At 39.0% G+C, this 21,455-nt stretch overlaps 1 protein-coding gene across 1 annotated transcript in view; it reads right to left on the reverse strand.

Annotated features, from left to right (window-relative positions):
• CFAP54 (cilia and flagella associated protein 54) overlaps positions 1 to 21,455 on the reverse strand; it is a 382,051-nt gene that overhangs the window by 204,506 nt on the left and 156,090 nt on the right. The window contains exons 36-39 of the mRNA XM_030819793.1: positions 20,511 to 20,738; positions 14,535 to 14,758; positions 14,296 to 14,431; positions 8,727 to 8,829 (exon numbers count right to left, since the gene is read on the reverse strand). Coding sequence (XP_030675653.1) covers positions 8,727 to 8,829; positions 14,296 to 14,431; positions 14,535 to 14,758; positions 20,511 to 20,738 — 691 coding nt within the window. The remainder of the gene's footprint in view (positions 1 to 8,726; positions 8,830 to 14,295; positions 14,432 to 14,534; positions 14,759 to 20,510; positions 20,739 to 21,455) is intronic.

Here is a 21,455-nt window from a genome sequence, read left to right on the forward strand (position 1 = left end):
TTTTGAGTTATGGATCCCAAAGCAGGAGAATTTCCCAGGTTTCACAGACAAGCTCAATAAAAGAACACACCCAGGAAGAATTATACTCTGAATAAAACTCATCACACATGATTGACCATAAGAAGGTGGTCTTCCCATTGTTTCTGACTATGAGGGATAATCTGATTTATCATTGGCAGTAACACCTACAAATTCATGGTCACCAATCTCACTCATTGGACCCTCTAAATTACTCTACAACCCTTCTCCCTTCCTTTCTCCTATGACCTTACCAGCCAGCCCACTCTTTCATTCCTTCTGAAATCTCCAACCCGATCAACATTGGCTATTCTCGCAGCCCCTTGCTTCACTGAGAAAATCTCCAGTACCCAATAAGAATGCTTTCCATCTCTACCTTTACCACCTACACACTTCCCTGCTTGGGTTTATTCTTTCCTTTCTTTCTGCCTTAGCAGAAAAGATGTCTCACCCTCCTGTCTAAGCATAATCCCCCTGTATCTCACTCTCTCTGTGCCTTTTGTCTCCTCAAGGTCCTTGCTCTATCGAATACTTTTCTCTCCTATCTATAAGCTCTCCCTCTTTACTGGCTTTTTCTAATTAATATGAAATATTAAAAAGACATACAAACAAAACAAAGTCCTCCTTTGCCACCACCCCCAGCTCTACATTTCCTGCCAGTTCCTGACGGTGCTAAGTTACTTGAAAAGCAATTCTCTATTCAATTTCTTTTTCTTTTTTTCTTTCTTTCTTTCTTTCTTTCTTTCTTTCTTTCTTTCTTTCTTTCTTCTTTTTTCTTTCTCTCTCTCTCTCTCTCTCTCTCTCTCTTTCTTTCTCTTTCCTTCTCTCTCTCTCTTTCTTTTGAGACAAGAGTGAAACTCTTGTCATGCAGGCTGGGGAACAATGGCACGATCTTGGCTCACTGCAAACTCCACCTCCTGGGTTCAAGTGATTCTCCTTCCTCAGCCTCCCAAGTAGCTGGGATTACAGATGCCCACCACCACGCCCAGCTAAATTTTGTATTTTTAGTAGAGACGGGGATTCACCATGTTGGCCAGGCTGGTCTCAAACTTCTGACCTCAAGCGATCCACTCGCATTGGCCTCCCAAAGTGCTGGGATTATAGGCGTAAGCCACCACGCCTGGCCTCTATTCAATGACTTTCTATAGGTACAGCTCACCACTGCTGCATGCACCACTCAAAATACTCCCTCCCCACCATTTCTAAGGTCACAAAGTCATTTATTCAGCAAAGAAATACTAAGTTCCTACTATATATCAGACACTGATGAAGACATCTGGGTTATATCTGTGGACAAAACAATAACCCCTGCCCTCATAAAGCTTACATTTTATCAGGAGGAACAGATTAGTTATCAATAAACACAAAAAAAACCCTAAATTATACCATATAATAGATGGTGAGAAGTGCTTCAGAAAAAAAGGAAAACATATGGCAGAGTAAAGGGAATTGGGAGGAAGCAGGCAGGGTGCAGTTTTAAACTGAACGATCAGGCTGAGTGCAGTGGCTCATGCCTGTAATCCCAGCACTTTGGGAGGCCAGGGTGAGTGGATCACTTGAGGTGAGGAGTTCGAGAGCAGCCTGGCCAACATGGTGAAACCTCGTCTCTACTAAAATATAAAAATTAGCCAGGCATGGTGGCAGGTGCCTGTAATCCCAGCTACTCAGGAGGATGAGGCAGGAGAATCACTTGAACCCAGGAGATGGAAGTTGCAGTGAGCTGGGATAACACTACTACACTCCAGCCTGGGCGACAGAGCAAGACTTCGTCTCAATAAATAAATAAATAAATAAATAAATAAATAAATAAATAAAAACTGAATGCTCAGGGTAAGCCTCATTGAAAAGATGAGAGGTACATAACAACATAAAGGAGATGATGAGCTCATTAGTCAGACATTTGAATTGAGAAAGAGCATTTCAGGAAGAGAAAACAGCTAGAACAAGGCCCTATGTTGGTGGTGTCATAGCAAAAAGGCCGGTGACAATGACCACCTAAACTGCCAAACACAACAGTCTGTCCTCATCTTATGTGACTTCTCTCTCTCTCTTTATGATAGTTGGCTGCTTCCTTTTCCTTAGCACTGTCTGTTGCCTTGGCCTTGTTTATACTACTCTCCTATTACATTTCCCAGCTCTTAGGCCTCATCCCAATCTCTTTCAAGTCCTGCTCTTCCTCTGTTTGTTCCCATGAGAGTCATTAGGGCCTTCACACACTCTGTACCTCTTTATCCTGAGTATAGCGTAGGAACATACTTGTCTACCCCTTTTGAAGTTAGGTGTGGCCATGTGACTGTGGCCAATGAAATGTCAACAGACACGACCTGTGTCACTTTCAAGTCGCAGCTTTAAGAGCTAGAGCAAGATTTACAACATCTTTTTCCTGCCTGAAAAATAGAGACAATAACAAACCTACCTCATTTAGTGACTATAAGCTAATATTCACAAAGCATTCATAAGAGTCCCTGATGTGCAATGCATAATTATAATTCTTTTATTGGGGTTGTTATAGTAATTAAACACGATAATCCATGTAAAGCCCTTAACATAAGGCATATAGTATATGTACATATGGTCTGGCAAAGGCTGTGCCCATAGCCCATGCCTCTACAGGGGTTCACCATATGCCTCTCTGTATACACTCCTAGAAGATAACATTAAAATTATGTTTTCTGACTTGGAAACAACCCACGGAAGTTTGCACCAAGATGGAGATTCCACCATGATGAGCAGCCCAGGATTCAACCTCATTGAACACAGTAGCATGCACAAGAAACAGACTTTTCATTGTGTTAAAGCAATGACACTTGCTTGTTACCGCTGTATAGCTGAAGCCTATTTTGACTGATGCAGCTTCCTAAATGTTGGTGCTACTCAGGACGCCATCCTCAAGTTTATGCTCCGTGTAACTCTCCCTGGGTGACCTCATCCAAACCCTTGACTTCAACCACCACCAATATATTGATGACTAAAATACAAATCTCCAATCTGCTGTCTCCTGAGTGCTGCATTAGTATATCCAACCACATACTGGATAGCTCTACTCATTGTCATCCAAGTTTGGATGAACTACATCCAAGCAAGTAATTCCAAAGTGACCTTTTCCTCTAACCTGCCCCTCTCTGGTTTTCCTGTCTGGGTGAAGGCATCATCATCCATCTGGCTACCCAAGCCAGAAACCAAGGCGACTTGAACTCCTCCCTTCCTCACCCATCCCCCACCTCCAGCCAGTGCGGACCACAGTCCTGTGGACATCCTCTGTCTCTTCTTCACATCTGTCCCCTCCTCTATGCTGACCACCCAAGTCCAGGCTTTCATAATCTCTACTTTAAGACACAAGTAAGCAGTGGCCACTTTCCTACTTCCATTTGGTCTCCTTTCAATCTGTTTCCCATGCAGCTGACAAAGGTTTTCAAAAACACGCAAATATAACACTTCTTGGCCTTTGGGCTAAGATCAAGTGAAAAGAATGCCAATATGATCATTTCACTTTCTTTCTTTAAATCCTTTTAACTAGCTCCCCTCAGTTCTCCAGATAAAACTAGATCTCTATCCTTCCCTCTAAGACAGTTTATTATCTAATTTCTGCCAACCTTTCTAACCTCAGCTTTTGCCTTTTCCTTTGCTGTTAGCCCCACCGGATTTCTTGCAGTCTCACAAAAGCAGGTGCTAGCTGTTAACTATTATTCTTTATGGCAGCAGCAGTAGTAATAACATTACATATCTTATCACTCTATACTATAATCTCTGCATTTTTTATTCATCTCCTTTAATGGACCCTAAACTCCTGGGCAACAAATCTTCAGTCTTGTTCATCTTTATATCCTCAGTACCTAGTGCAGGCACTTCACACATAGCAGATACTCAGTAAATGTTTGCTGAATGACTGGCTCCATAAATAAATGAATGAATGCTTATATTTATACACATATACAAACATAAAATGAACAGATGAATAAGTGAAAGAATCCTAACACTTCAAAGGGAAGACTTACATGGCTTTTTGATGCCAGAAACAGAGACACATGAAAAATGCAATTTAGAGAAGGTATTATTTCCATTTTCGTCTCATGCGATTGCATCATTCCTACAAGCTGCATGGCCAAAAACATTCCAAAAGGGCTTAATACAATTTGGTTATGTCCCCACCCAAATCTCATCTTGAATTGTAGCTCCCATAATCCCCATATGTCATGGGAGGAACCCAGTGGAAGGTAATTGAATCATGGGGGTTGGTTTTTCCCCTGCTGTTCTCATGATAATGAGTAAGTCTCATGAGATCTGATGGTTTTATAAATGGGAGTTCCCCTGCACATGCTCTCTTGCCTGCTGCCACATAAGATGTGCCTTTGCTCCTCCTTCTCCTTCCACTATGATTGTGAGGCCTCCCCAGCCACGTGAAACTCTGAGTCTGCTAAACTTCTTTTTCTTTATAAATTACCCAGTCTTGGGTAAGTCTTTAGTAGCAGCATGAGAATGGCCTAAGGCAGTAAACTGGTACCAGGTAGTGGGGTGCTGCTATAAAGATCCCTGAAAATGTGAAATCAACTATGGAACTGGGTAACAGGCAGAGGTTGGAACAGTTTGGAGGGCTCAGAAGAAGACAGGAAAATGTGGGAAAGTTTGGAACTTCCTAGAGATTTAGAGGGCTCAGAAGAAATGAAGACGTGAGAAAGTTTGGAACTTCCTAGAGACTTGTTGAATGGCTTTGACCAAAATGCTGATAGTGATACGGACAACAAAGTCCAGGCTGAGGTGGTCTCAGATGGAAATGAGGAACTTGTTGGAAACTGGAGCAAAGGTCACTCTTGCTATGCAAAGAGACTGGCAGCATTTTGCCCCTGCCCTAGAGATCTGTGGAACTTTGAACTTGAGAGATGATTTAGTGTACCTGGCAGAAGAAATTTCTAAGGAGTAAAGTGTTCAAGAGGTGACAGAGCATAAAAGTTGGGAAAATTTACAGCCTGACAATGCAGTACAAAAGAAAAACCCATTTTCTGAGGAGAAATTCAAGCAGGCTGCAGAAATTTGCATAAGTAACAAGGATCCAAATGTTACTCACCAAGGCAATGGGGAAAATGTCTCCACATCATGTCAGAGACCTTCGCAGCAGCCCCTCCCATCACAGACCCAAAGGCCTACAAGAGAAAAATGACTTCCTAGGCCAGGTCAAGGGCCCCACTGCTGTGTGCAACCTAGGGATTTGGTGCCCTTCATCCCAGCTGCTCTAGTCATAGCTAAAAGGGTACAGCTCAGGACATGGTTTCAGAGGGTGCAAGCCCCAAGCTTTGGAAGTTTCCACATGGTGTTGAGTCTGCAGGGCACAGAAGTCAAGAACTGAGATTTGGGACCTCCACCTAGATTTCAGAGGATGTATGGAAACACCTGAATGTCCAGGCAGAAGTTTGCTGCAGGGGTGGGTCCCTCATGGAGAATCTCTGTCAGGGCAGTCAGAAGGGAAATGTGGGGTTGGAGCCCCCACACAGAGTCTCCACTGGGGTACTGCCTAGTGGAGCTGTGAGAAGAGGGCCACCATCCTCCAGACCTCAAAATGATAGATCCAGTGACAGCTTGCACAGTGCTCACAGAAAAGCCACAGACATGCAACACCAGCCTGTGAAAGCAGCTGGGAGGGGGGCCATACCCTGCAAACCCACAAGGCTGTAGGAGCCCACCTCTTGCATCAGCATGACCTGGATGTAAGACATGGAGTCAAGGGTAATCATTTTGGAACTTTAAGGTTTAATGACTGCCTTATTGGATTCTGGATTTACTTGTTTTGGCCAATTTCTCCATTTGGAATGGGTGTATTTATCCAATGCCTGTACCCCCACTGTATCTAGGAAGTAACTAACTTGCTTTTGATTTTACAGGCTCATAGGCTGAAGAACTTGCCTTATCTCAGATGAGACTTTGGACTGCGGACTTTTAATTCTGAAATAAGACTTTGGGGGACTGTTGAGAAGGCATGATTGGTTTTGAAATGTGAGGACATGAGATTTGGGAGGGGTCAGGGGCAGAATGATATGGTTTGGCTGTGTCCCCACCCAAATCTCATCTTGAATTGTAGCTTCCATAATCCCCACATATGGTGGGAGGGACCCAGTGGGAGGTAATTGAATCATGGGGGTGGATTTTCCCATGCTGTTCTCATGATAATGAATAAATCTCACAAGCTCTGATGGGTTTATAAAGGGCAGTTCCCCTGCACACGCTCTCCAGCTTGCCACCATGTAAGATGTGCCTTTGCTCCTCCTTTGCCTTCTGCCATGATTGTGTGGCCTCTCCAGTCATCTGGAACTGTGAGATCATTAAACTTCTTTTTGTTTATAAATTATCCAGTCCCAGGTATGTCTTTATGAGCAGCAAGAGAACTGACTAATCCAGGGCTTATCAGTTAAAAGCAAAGAAGTCATGACATTCCCAAATCTTCTCCTGTGCTCTAGTTAAAAGATCTACAACTTAACCATAGTAAAACCAATAGAATAATCTATATTGATTATGGAAATGGAAGTTATTATGGAAGTTGAAACAGAATAAAGAAAATAGCAAATAGCAAAAGGCCAAATACCAAAGCATTCATAAATAAGATAAAAAGAAGAAAAAAAATGTGCAAAACAACTTTTTCCATCTTTCTTTTTGCCCATCAATATCCCTTTTCCTTTTATTTCTCTTATCTAACTTACAGATTGAACTTTTTAAAAATGCATTTTACAAAAAGAATAAAATATTTAGGAATACAGCTAATTATGGAAGTGAAAGGTCTCTAAAAGAAGTACAAACCACTGCTCAAAGAAATCAGAGATGACACAAACAAATGGAAAAACATTCCATGCTCATGGATAGGAAGAATCAATATCATTAAAACAGTCATATTGCCCAAAGCAATTTATAGATTCACTGCTATTCCTATTGAACTACCACTGAGATTCTTCACAGAATAAGAAAAACCTATTTGAAAATTCGTGTGGAACCAAAAAAGAGCCTGAATAGCCAAGACAATCCTAAGCAAAAAGGACAAAGCTGGAGGCATCACACTACCCGACTTCAAACTGTGCTACAGGGCTACAGTAACCAAAACAGCATGGTGCTGGTCCAAAACAGACACATACACCAGTGGAACAGAATAGAGAGCTGAGAAATAAGGCTGTACATCTAAAACTATCTAATCTTCAACAAACTTGACAAAACAAGCAATAGGAAAAAAATTCCCTATTCAATAAATGGTGCTGGGATAACTGGCTAGCCATACATAGAAGATTGAAACTAAACCCCTTCCTTACACTATATACACAAACTAACTCAAGATGGATTAAAGACTTAATTGCAAAACCCAAAACTATAGAAGCCCTGGAAGACAACCTAGGCAATACCATTCAGGACATAGGCACAGGCAAAGATTTCACGATGAAGATGTCAAAAGCAATTGCAACAAAAGCAAAAATTGACAAATGGGATCTAATTAAACTAAACAGCTTTTGTACAGCAAAAGAAACTATCAACATTGTAAACAGACATATCTCCCTACAATGGGAGACATTTTTTTCAAACTATACATCCAACAAAGGTCTAATATCCAGCATCTCTAAGGAACTTAAGCAAATTTACAAGAAAAAAACAACCCCATTAAAAAGTGGGTAAAAGACATAAACAGACACTTCTCAAAAAAAAAACATACATGTAGCCAACAATCACATGAAAAAAAGCTCAGTATCACTGATCATTGGAGAAATGCAAATCAAAAAAACAATGAGATACCATTTCACACCAGTCAGAATGTCTGCTAGTAAAAAGTAAAAAAATAACAGATGCTGACAAGGTTGTGGAGAAAAAGGAACGCTTATACATTGTTAGTGGGAGTGTAAATTAGTTCAACCATTGTGGAAAAGTGATGCAATTCCTCAAAGACCTAAAGACAGAAATACCATTTGACCTAGCAATCCCATTATGGGATATATATATATATACCCATACCCAAAGGAATATAAATTGTTCTATTATAAAGACACATGCACACATACGTTCTTTGTAGAGCACAGCTGGAAGAACATTAGACAAATTATGTAGAGCAATTAGCAAAGAAGGGGAATGAATCTAAATGCCCATCAATGATAGACTGGATGAAGAAAATGTGAGACATATACACCATGGAATACTATGCAGCCATAAAAAAGAATTAGATCATGTCCTTTGCAGGAACATGGATGGAGCTGCAGGCCATTATCCTTAGGAAATGAATGCAGGAAAAGAAAACCAAATACCACATGTCCTCACTTATAAGTAGGAGCTCAATAATAAGAACACATGGACACATAGAGGAGAATAACACACACTCTGGCCTATCAGAGGGTGAAGAGGATGGAGAAGATCAGGAAAAATCACTAATGGGTCCTAGGCTTAACAGCTGGGTGATAAAATAATCTGTACAACAAACCCCCATGACACAAGTTTACCTATGTAACAAACCTGTACATGGACCCCTGCACTTAAAAGTTTAAAATAAAAATAAATAAAATGTGTTTTAATCCCCCTTAAGTAACATTTATGGCAACACAAGATGGCAAAAATCAAATGCATTATTTTCAGTCAACTAAACCTGCAAAATAAATTTTTACAAACATACTAATTATGGAAGGTTTGACATGCAGAACACAATGGCAAACCTTGATTTAGAGAAAATAAACATTCAAGCTAAGATTGGTTCTGACCTGAAGAGATAAGCATTTTTAGCAAATCTGTGCAGTTGCTTGTTTCTTCAATGGTTGAAGAATTAATCTTAAGCTGCTTCCCGATGAAATTTCGGCAGGTTATCTTTGAAAAGAAAGGTGAAAACAAATATTAGTCGGGTATTTATAGTTAAAAATTTCGCTTACTTGAAATGTTTCTCTTATTTTTTATTTATCAGAATAAAGCAATACATAACAACGCTACAAAAAAAGCTGGCAGAATAGTGTCTAATCATGAGAACCTTCATGAAAAAAAGCAGCTCCATAATTTTTCATATTTCTTTTGTACAGCACAGCTGGAAGAACGTTAGGCAAATTATGTAGAGCAATTAGAATATGATTTCCTAATATTCTATAAATTCGCTGGTCTAAATATATCTTCCATTATATAAGTTAAAAAATAATCTGCTTTCCCAGTGGCAGATTTTTCCACCCTACTTATAATTAATGCAATTTTAATTTCCCTGGTGAAGTTTTTCAGAGCTAACTTCCTCTGTAATATTTTGATAATTTATTTTTTAACAGGTATGAGTCCTAAGATAATAAAATATCTGAAAACAAACAAGTTTTAAAAAGACAAAAATTATTTTAAAAGGCCCAAGACCCTCTTCTCTCCATTTCTTCACTCCCATCCCTTGAACTAACCTATCACTCAAAATACAGTCCTCCTGGAACCCCAGTCTGATATAGACGCTTCTTCTTTATTGTCCCTTGTGTGTAGTACTTTTATAATGAGATGTAAATGCAGCCTAATAAAATACAAATTTCTTCCCACAACCTAAGGCCCTACTTGATCTAGTCTTTTCTATTTCTCCAGCTTCATTAAACGGATCTTTACTGAACGCCTATTATGTGCCAAACACTGTTACAAGAAGAAGGGATGATGTAGCAGAGAACAAAATAAAAACTCTTACTCTTGTGAAACATCTTAGTGAGAGAAGACAGATAATAAACAAATAGTATGGTACATTATATAGTATATTAAAGAATTGTAAATGCTCTAGAGAGACATAGAGCAAAAAGGCACATAGTTGTAAATACGGTAGTGTGGAATGGCCTCACAGAGAATGTAAAATTTAGCAAAGATTGGGAAAAAGTGAGGGATTCAATGTGGATGTTTGGGGAGCAGCACTCCAAGTAGGGGCAACAGCAAATGCAAAGACCCTGAGGCAGGAACAGCTCACACAACAGTGCGGTGAAAAACTGCCAGGGAGCAATAGCATAGGAGTTACTGGAGAGATCAGGGGGATATGTTATATAGGATAAGTTATATTAAGGTCATGATAAAGATGTTCACTTTACTCTGAATAGGGTGGGAAGCCACCATAGGGTTTTAAACAGAGGTGTGACAGAACCTGACTTGGGGTTTAAAAGGTGATTGTATCTGCTGCATTAAGAATAGATACCGGCTGGGCGTGGAGGTTCACACCTGTAATCCCAGCATTCTGGGAGGCCAAGGCAGGCGGATCACCTGAGGTCAGGAGTTCAAGACCAACCTGGTCAACATGGTGAAACTCCATCTCTACTAAAAATACAAAAATCAGCCAGGTGTGGTGGCTCACACCTGTAATCCCAGGTACTCAGGAAGCAGAGGCATGAAAATCGCTTCAACCTAGGAGGCAGAGGTTGCAGCGAGGCAAGATCGATCCACTGCACTCCAGCCTGGGCGACAGACTGAGACTCCATCTCAAAACAACAACAACAAAAAGAACATATTATAGGCTGAAAGTGGGGTTCAGGGTGATTAGGAAGTCACTGCATTAACCCAAGCAAATACAACAAGGGTTTGGATAAAAAACAAATAGTGAGGTGCATTCTATAGTATATTAAAGAGGGAGTGTTGGAGGTGAGCAGTGCTCCAATTTGGATTGTATTTTGAGGGTAGAGCTCTTGGTAACCAGTTGGAAGTGGGGTGTGAGAGAAAGAGAGAAGGCAGGGGTGTCTTCAAGGTGTCTGGAAGCCAGGACAGGAGGCTTGTCATTGACTGAAGAAGACTTAGCAGAACAGGCTTGTTTGACATGTGCTAAATTTAGAAATTATATTCCTCATCTAAGAAATGATGATGATTGGGCAGTGTGATGGTTTTTTAATGGATCAACTTGGTTACGGCTAAACTATGAGGAGGAAAGAGGGAAGCATCTACTTTCTGGCATACACACACTTCACCCCAATTATTCAATCAAACTAGGTGCTACTGTGAAGGGGTTTTGCAAATACTAATTAAATTGACTTTAAACAAGGGAGATTACTCTTAGTGGACCTGACCTAAGCAGATGAGTCCGACATGCCCGCAGTCTCCAAGACTTCAAACACCAGCAGCAGCTTCTTCTACAACTGTCCTCTCCTGGCTGGATCTTCCCTCACTGACTGCCTATGAGTAACAGCCTCTGTCCATCTGGGGTTCCTTCCTGCTCATGATCCTGACTGCCTGCCCTATGGATTTGAAGCTTGCTTAGCTGGCCTCCACAATCATATAAGCCGAATTCTTGTAGTAAATCCTTTGATGGATAGCCAGCTAGCTAGCTAGCTAGACAGATGTGATACTGTAAAATATATATTTGGTCTTGTCCCTGTTTCTTGATATACAACTCCTAAAATCCTTGGAATCTCCAAAATGGTATCTTTTTGTATGCTAATAAGTTGATTGACGGCTGGCAGCCCCTAGGTAGCTTCAGGATAGGGGCTGCCCACCAGAAAGACCACGGCAGGATAAGAACTTTCAGCCCTATTCCCCAACCTCTGCAAAGAAGAGAGGGGTGAAAGGTTAAGCTGATCGTCAATGGCCAATGATTTAATCAATTATGCTTCCATAATGAAACCTCCATAAAAAAAAAAAACCCCAAAGGACTGGGTTTAGGGAGCTTCTGGATAGCTGAACATGTGGAGGTTCCCAGAGGGTGGTGGCTCCATGAAAGCTCTATGCCCCTTCCCCTCTGCCTCACCCTATGTATCTCTTCATCTGTATCTTTTGTAATTTTCTTTATAATAAACTGGTGAATGTAAGCAAGTGTTTCTCTGAGTTCTGTGAGCCACTCTAGCAAATTAATCGAACCCAAGGAGTGGGTCATAGGAACCCTAATTTGTCGCCTGTCAGTCAGAAGCACAGGTCACAACCTGGGGCTTGAGATCAACATTGCAAGTCAGAACAGAGCCCCCAACCTCTGGGGTCTGATGCTATCTCCACGTAGATTGTATAGAAATTGAATTGAAAGACACCCAGCTGGTATCCACTGCAGAACTGATTTCTTGCTTAGTGGTGGGGAGAAATTCCCACACATCTGGTGTCAGAATCATGTTGTAAGAGCATAGTGGGAGACACTGAGTTTATTTTTTCCCCTCCAGAGATAAGATAGACTTGTCTTACTAGTTTTGCTCTTCTGGTTGAACTTTGGCTGATATAGGCAGTTAGATATATCAACACAAAATTCAGGAGAAAGATCTAGAGTGCAGATGTAATTACAAAATTCATCATCATAGAGATGGTACTCAGACACACAGACCGAATTAACTCACTATGGGAGAGTATGTGGATGGAGAAGAAAAGCGGTCCAAGAACAGAGTCTTAGGGCACACTCACACTGGGACACTGGGGAGAAGAGGAAGAAGCAACAAAAAATCCTTGGAAGGAGCAGCCTCCTCTTTCTCCCATGCCCCTTGTTTGCTACACTTCAGCCGTACCGGCCTTCTTTCCGTCCCACTGCAGGGCATGGGCCATTCTTCTTCTCTTGGGCTACAATGTTCTTCCCCTAGATCATTGCATGGTTGGCCCCTCTCATCAAATGCCATCATCTCCAAGAGGTGTTCTAGATCACCCTTACTAAAGTTACCACCTCTCACCCAGTTCATCTCTAGTCCTTCAGAGACCTTATAATGATTATAAGTCTTTCTACTCTTCTGTTTACATGTTTATTTTCTGGCCCTATTTCCAACCCTCTGAAATTAAACTTTATGAAGCAGGAACTCAGAACTGTATTCTCACCACATAGAATATGCAGGAGGCAAGGCTACCACTGGGCCATAAGGAACCTTTGTGAGAAGAAGAAAATGGAGCCTTTGCTGGCTGGATGCAACACCTCAAGCACATAGGCTGGTGTGGCAAGGAGGGGCTGGCTTTCAGGCCCCACATATGCCAGGGGCCCTTGGGCAGGTCACACACAGTACAACTGTATGCAATGGGTCTGACTGGGTAGTCAATGCACTTTGTTAAACTAGTCAATGGAAGAATGTACTTATCTCTTTTCTCTGCCTGATTCAAGATATACCATGACTTTCAAGGGCCCTGGGTACTTTTGCCTTCATGAGTCTATTTCTCCATTGAAAAATATTAAAAATGATATTTTATAATCATGTTGTTGTAAATACAAGAATATGAAAGTAGAAATTCAAACATTTTCTTTGCCCTAAAAGTTATTTTTTTCTTATTTTAAAAGAAATTAAAACATTTAGTGGGCCCCTGAAAGTATTGTGGGCTCTAGATTACAGTGACTCACGCCTGTAATCCCAGCACTTTGGGAGGCTGAGGTGGGAGGATCACTTGAGGTCAGCAGTTCGAGACCAGCCCGGCCAACATGGTGAAACCCCATCTCTACTAAAAATACAAAAATTAGCCGGGCATGGTGGCAGGCACCTGTAATCCCAGCTACTCAGAAGGCTGGGGCAAGAGAATCACTTGAACCCAGGAGGTGTTAAGATCAACACTGGAAATCGGGGCAGAACCCCCAACCTCTGGGATCTGATGCTATCTCCAGGTAGATTGTGTAGAAACTGAATTGAAAGACACCCAGGAACCTCTGGGAGGCGGAGGTTGCAGTGAGCCAAGACCGTGCCATTGCACTCCAGCCTGGGCAACAAGAGTGAAACTCTGTTTTAAAAAAAGAAAGACACCCAGCTGGGGTCCACTGCAGAACTGATTTCCTGCTTAGTGGTGGGGAGAAATCCCCACACATCTGGTGTCAGAATCATGCTGAGGGCACAGTGGGAGACACTGAATTTATTTCTTCCCCTCCAGAGATAAAATAGCCCTGTCTTTACGAGTTTTGCTCCTCTGATGGAACCCTGGCTGATACAGGCAGTTAGATATAGCAACACAAAATTTAGGAAAAAGATCTACAGTGGAGATGTAATTTTAAAAGTCATCATCATAGAGATGTACTTAGAGCCACAGACTGAATTAACACACTAAGGAAGAGGTGGAGGTTGCAGTGAGCTGAGTTTATACCACTGCACTCCAGCCTGGGTGACAGAGTGAGACTCCATCTAAAAAAAACAAAAACGAAAAAAAAGTATTATGGGCTCTAGACACCATCCCCATTGTGCTTTATGGCCAAGTTAGTCTTGGCCTGATATGAACTTCTTATGGACAGGGACTTAGTTCCTGTTTGCCTTGACTGCAGGCTCTCAATAATGTTTGTTGATTTGAATGATAAATGCCAGTAAGTGGAAATATAAAGCAGGAATAATAAGATTTATCTGACTTCTAAATCTTTGTATTTTATATGTGGACTAATTAGAAATCACAACAGCATGAATAATAGAACTAACTTAAACTTACCTTCTCTCCATATTCAGCCTCATACCTTGCACAAGGTTGCTGGGTAATATCTGGGCCCTTGAACTTGTGTATTCTCAGCAGAAGCTGGCGCTGTGCATACACCAGAAGTGGTGTCACTTGTTCTGTATACCTCTCACTAGACAGGGGTAAAGAATACATTAAAAAGAAAACATTAATTAAAAGACTTTTTTTTTTCAATGAAGTCTGCTACTTTTAATTGCCCTTACAGCAGTACTTACTGTGAAACTGTATTGAACTGAATGGCAAGAGATACTAGTGTTTCCCATTTTTCCACTTGATATAAAACTTCCAGAGATTTTAATACAAAGTCGTGGATCCATTTCAAATCAACCACATTTACATCATCCAAAGGATGCTCAAAGGTAAGACTAGAACCACCGTTGTCATTTTTAATATTCCCATAACAACTTGGAACACTGAATTCTCCTTTGTCTTCAATAGGCTGCAAGTAGCACAGTGAAAAAAAAAATGTGTAATTTCAGATTTTACTCCATATTTTTTCTGAAAACTGAATGTGATAAAAATGTAACATGGAAAAGAACTCAACTGAAAAGAAGAAATATTTTTCTTATGCAGGTCAAAGCTTGATAATTTGATGCAGTATTATCCAGTAAAGCTTGCTGTGATGATGGAAACATGCTATATATTTGTGCTGTTCATTATCGTTCCCTATAGCCACTAGAAACCTGCAGCTACCAAGCTTTTGAAATGTGATTAGTGCAACTGAATTTTTAATTTCGTTTAATTTTAATTCATTCAAGTTTAAATTTAAATAGTGACATATGGCTAATGTTTACCATATTGGACAACACAGATTACCGTCTATAGTTCTTGGTATACAGTCACTATCCATTTAAGTAAGGATATGAAATCAATTATGGTAAGATTTTTAGGAAAAAACAGACTTTAGTATAAACACATAATGAAGTTCCCTAATACATTGGTTACATTCGTTAATTTATACAATAATATGTCCATTCCTAGATGCAAATGTTACACCTATGGAGGAGGAAAGCATCAAGGAGACCCTCTTTTTGCCTAAAGACTTACTATTAACAATAGTGTGCATGTCCTATGAGTTCCTGACACATTTGTGTATACCTCTGGAAATTCTTAAGGCAAAACAAAGCCTCTTAGATCCATATAAGGGCCAGATTATAGCCCAAAACAGTTGGATAACTCAAGTCCAGCCTTCTCATCCCAATAATACCATTAAAAGTAACCTATATACACGGGTGGGAAGTATCAACAAAAGTAGAGGATAAACATCCCTTCTAACAAAAACTGTAGTCCTTGAAGTTAGAAGAGATTTTGGAAGTCATCGGGCTGTGAAATGCAGTATGCATACCTGAAGTCAGGCTGTGTAGGTATGAATAGCAGGTGTAGCACCAATGACTTACATGAATTTGCATCCTCAGCACAGTGCCCAGCACATGGGACACACTTTTAAAAAGTAGTTGACATTTTACTTATGAGCTCAATCCCTGTAATTCACTGATTCTACAGTAAGTCTTCTAGGAGCACAGATCTGCTATCAGTTAGTCATGCCTATGCCTTATTTCTGGGATGAAGGACAGGGAAGTCCTCTGTAGTTATTACATTATCTAATATAGTGTTATTCAACAACGAAGCTGAGGGCCGGGCATGGTGAGCTCAAGCCTGTAATCCCAGCATTTCAGGAGGCCGAGGAGGGCAGATCAACTGAGGTCGGGAGTTTGAGACCAGCCTGACCAACATGGAGAAACCCTGTCTCTACTAAAAATACAAAATTAGCTGGGTGTGGTGGCGCATGCCTGTAATCCCAGCTACTCAGAAGGCTGAGGCAGGAGAATGAATCGCTTGAAGCCAGGAGGTGGAGGTTGCGGTGAGTCGAGATTGTGCCATTGTACTCCAGCCTGGGCAACAAGAGCAAAACTCCATCTCAAAAAAAAAAAAAACAAAAACCAACAAAGCTGATATTTTATCTCAATTGCCTTGTTCAGCACCCATCTCTCAGTTGATCTCAATCCAAAAGAGTGGGGGAAAAAAAGAGAATTGTCTATTGACCTCCTAAATTTGGCAACATTGAGAAATAAACAACACTGAGAAATAAACAAGACTGACATTTGGAGATCAAAATAGCATATGGAGATTGAGGTTTCTGGCACAGCCAAGGCCAGACTCTTTAAGTTTTGAAGACTTTGTATGGGCCATGTGTGATTTTTTAAAAACTTTTATTAAAGAAAATTTCTAACACTTACAAAAGTAGGGAAAATAATATAATGAAGCCCATGTACCCACCACCAGCTGCAATAATTATCAATTCTTAGGACATACCCACTTCCCCCATTATTTTGAATTATATCCCCAAAATTATATTAATCTATAAATATTTTAGTATTTATCTCTAAAAAATAAAAATTAGTTATACAAAAACATAGCCAGAATACTATAATCCTACCTAAAAAAAGAAATTAGCAGAAATTCCTTTAAATCATTATTGAATAATTATACTGAAGAGTGTTTATATTTCCCTTATTGCCTTACAGCTTTATTTTTTTAACTGTATGTGTTAGATTAAAATAAGGTCCAAACATTGTAATTGGGTATGTCTCTTGTCTTTTTTAATTTATAGATTTCATCTCCTCCTTTATTAAATTTTTTGTTAAAAAAATCAGATTGTTTTCCTGTAGAGTTCCCATAGTTTGAATTTTACTGAGGATATTCCTGTAATTTCATTTAAAATGTTCTTCTGTCCACTGTATTTTCTACAAATTGTGGGATAAATGTAAGTATTCTATCTGATTCCAGTTAGATTTCTGTTTTTTGGCAAGTATACTCCATAAGGTGTTCTTGATCCTCCAATTCATTCATTAAGAATTACAGAAACCTAGTAATTCTAATTCCAACATCCTTTCTTCATTTATTACCTGGATACTTTTGTAAAGAAAAATTCCCCTTCATTAACTATTTGGTCATCCTCAAATACAGTTCACATAGGAGGTAAGGTAGTCAAGCTTTTTTTTTTTCTAAAGAAGCCCTGTTTCCTTTAGCGATAAATGTATTTAAAGGCAACAATCTAGGTCCTAGAGTTGACATTTCTTTTTGAAACCTCTGAACTGCTTTGACTCCTTTGGTGGAAAAAAAAAAATCATATATAGGGTCTATTTTCAGATTCTATTTGTTCCATTGATGTATTTCTCTCTTTAGGTCAGTATCATACTCTCCTAATTACCATAGCTTTAGTAAGCCTTGATATCACATATATAGTGAATCCTCCAAATTTGTTCTTTTAAAAAAATTTTTTTGGGGCCATTCACATTTTTTTGCATTTGCTTATAAATTTTAAAATGAATTTCAATTTATACCCCAAAGAATGCCTGTTGGGATTTTCATTGAGATTTCAATGAATTGACAAATCTATGTTCATGAGGGATATTAGTTCATACTTTTCCAGTTGATATTTGTTAGGGTTAAGCTGGTCTCATTTAAAAAAAAAAAAAAATTAAGTGAAATGAGCCAGACACAAAAAGACAAATATTGTATGCTCTCACTTATATGTGGCAGCTAAAAAATGTAAACATATGGAGGTTAACAGTGGAAAGGTAGATAAAAAAGACTGGGAAGGGTGGGGGTTACAGGTGAGAGGAGAGGACGAAGACAAGTGAGTTAAAGGAGCAGTAAGATAAAAGGAATAAATGCAATACTTCACAAAAGTGTACTGTACTTGGGTGATGGGCACCCTGAATACCCTGGCTTGATCACAACCCATTGTATACATGTAACAAACTTTCTCATGTACCCCATAAATTTTTACAAATAAAAATCATTGGTATAAAATTTATTATTTCTTCCATGTGTGTTTGCCCAAATTTTCCAAAGAAATATTGTGGGTCTGGAATTTTCTTTATGTGAAGGTTTCTGATTATGAAGTCAAGCTTGTTAGTATATTTAGGGCAATTCATATTTTCTGTTTCTTCTTGTGTCAGATTGTTAAGTTGTGCTTTCCAATAAATATGTCCATTTCACCTAAGTGATCAAATTTATTAACAAAAATTGATCATATTTCCTTTTTTTAATATCTATAGGATTTGTAGTTATATCCCTCCTCCACTACTAATATGAGTAATTTGTGCTTTTCTCACTTTTGTTCTTCATCAGTATTTCTATGAGTATACTAGATTTAATAATTTTTAATTTAAAAGATCAAATTTTGACTTTATTGTTTTTGCTTTATATTTATCTAATTGATTTCTGCTCTTATCATTTCCTTTATTTCTTTTTATTATTTCCTTTCTTCTCTTTAGTTTAGATTTAATTTGCTCTTCTTTTTCTATATATAAACACTTAGATAATTAATATTATATGTTTTTTCTTTCCTATTAAGCATTGAAAGCTATAAATTTCCCTCTATGCCCTGTTTCATTTGAATGCCATACATTTTGATGTATTATTATTAGTTTCAAATATTCTCTAATTTCTCTTGTGTTTTCTTCTTTGACTCATGGGGTATTTGGAATTGTATTATTTAATTTCCAGATATTTGGAGATTTTTCTTCCTATATTATGGCAATCCATTTATAATTTAATTCTGTAATGGTCAAAGAACATACTCTTCAAGAGTTCAATCTTACATTTTTGAAGACTTATTTTTGACTTTGCATATGACCCATCTCGGTGAACATACCACGTGCACTTGTGCTCTGTTTCCATTCCACCTGGGTTTACTGTACCACAGTTGTGACAGGTCACTTAATCTTCTGACTGACCAGCTATAAATTCAGGGGTTTCCATAGCCCCTTCAATTTGATAATTCACTAGAATGATTCATAGAACTCACTGAAAGCACTACTTACAATTACAGTTTTATTGCAAAGAAAACTCAGGAACAGCCTAGTGAAGAGGTACATGGGGTGAAGTCTGAGAGGGTCCCTGGCACAGAGCTGCCATGCCCTCTCCCTGTGGAATCAGGGCATGTCACCCTCCTGACACGTCAATGTGTGTCATCCAGGAAGTTCTTCAAGCTTTGGATGTCCAGAATGTATTTTGAATTTTTCTTATTAGGTGCATACATATTTATGATTGGTATGTCTTCCTGATTAATTGAGGTTCTTCTTAACACGAAATGTCCTTCTTTATCTCTCATAATGCTCCTTGATTTATATTATCTTGTCTAACAATATAGACTCATCAGCTTTTTTATCTTTCCTGTTCTCATGGTGTATCTCTTTTCATATTTTTATTTTCAATCTACCTGTTTCTTTATATTCAGAGTGCTTCTCTTGATAGACGGGTACATGTGTCTTGCTTTTTTATCCAGTCAGAGAATCTCTACCCTTTATTTGGCATCTTTAACCCACTAATAGTAAATATAGTTATTGATATCATTGAGTTAGAGTGAATGTTTTCTACTTGTTTTCTCTTTGTCTCATGTTTTTTGTTCCTCTGTTCCTTCTTCCCTGCCTTCTTTTGAGTTAATTGAGCATTACTTAGTCTTCGCTTTTACTTCGTTGACTTTTCAGCTATGTCTCCTTTTCACTAGTTACTTAAGGGACCATTAAATACATCCTTAACTTATCACTTAGAGTTAATACTGTACAACTTTATATAAAGTGTAAAAACCTTAATAATTTACCCTCTTTGTCTTTTCTGCCATTGCCAAATATTTTTCTCTAGAAATGTTATAAGCCTCATGGCACAACGTGTGTATGTGTTTACTAATTTTCAATGTGTTTAGGTTATATTCTATTTATATTACTTCAATTTTATTTCTATGCTTTAAACCACAGTGTGATAAATTTTAAATGGCTGTAAATTCTAGTAGACTAGAATAATAGAACAGGACAGAGAAGTAGTGGAATAAAGATCAGCCGATCACATCTTTATTCAAGCTAGGTGATCATCCTTGGAATCTATTTCTTTATCTGGCAAAACATTGTTATAAGGATTAAGTGCATTAAGGCTAATTTATGTAGGGGCTGGAGTTCAGTTTATGTTACTTTCCCTTCCCAGTAACAAGTTAAATTTTCAGGCTAAGCTATTGTTAGTTAACATCAATGCAAGTTATATATTGTAAACAAAATTATAATGAGAAGCAAATGAAATGCAGACAAACCAAATGAGAAATCAAAAAAATCAGTTTCTACTTATACCAAGATGCACAGTACGATATTTTTAACTGAATATAATAAAAATAATTACCAAAGTGTCCTTACCTTAATAGAATTGGTATCTTGTAGTTGTATTAACATGTCAATAAGTAATTCTGCTCCCAAATAGAATGGTAAAACAGAGGTGCAGAGGAAACCATCTTGGCTAATAGGAAATGTTTTATCAAGATCCACTGCCTGTTTAAGAAGTATTTGTAGTTCCTGAGTAAAGTTCCATAAGGCCCGACAGCAGTTCTGAAGCAGAGTCCAATAGCCACCACGATGAGCAAGAACCTATGACAAACACAAAATTTAAAAGACCCCAAAGTTCCAAAGGTTACAGATCTCTGAACAACTTCATCTTTTTCCAAATATTATGTGTCAATAGTAAAAATAACTAACATCATTTGTTAGTATCACTTACATGAGTTAGACACTGTTATATGTATTATCTCATTTACTTCGAACAAAGATTCCATGAAGTAAGTGTGCACTATGTACTAGTATTTTACCCAATTTACAGATGAGGAAATGGAGTCATGGGTTCAGCATGGCTAACCCATTGTTCTAGGTGCTGGGAATTCAGCAGCGAGCAAGGGAAACTGGGTCTGCCCTCATGCTGCTTACATTCATTTCGGGAGATGGACACTAGAAAAGTAGACATATAAAAACATAATTTCAAGCAATAAGAAGTTTTATAAAGAAAAATAAAGCAGAAATTAGTTGGAACCTGACAAAGCATTACAGGACAGGTTGCTTTAGACAGGGTGGTCAGGAAAGAAGTCCTCTCTGATGAGGTAGCATTTGAGCAAACATCTGAATATTGAACAAGTCATGTGAAAGTGGCAGTGAGGGTGTTGGGTGGAGAAGAACATTTGAGGCTCAGGGAACAGCAAGGTGACACTGAGGGCTGAGGATGGAACAAACTAAGTGCTTTCAAGACTGCTGACCCATGGGAGTGAGCTAAACAACAGGAAGAGTAAGAGGAGCTGAGTTCTGCAAGGTGCTCAG

This window comes from Nomascus leucogenys, chromosome 10 (assembly GCF_006542625.1).
Source record: "Nomascus leucogenys isolate Asia chromosome 10, Asia_NLE_v1, whole genome shotgun sequence".
Classification (NCBI taxonomy): Eukaryota; Metazoa; Chordata; class Mammalia; order Primates; family Hylobatidae; genus Nomascus; species Nomascus leucogenys.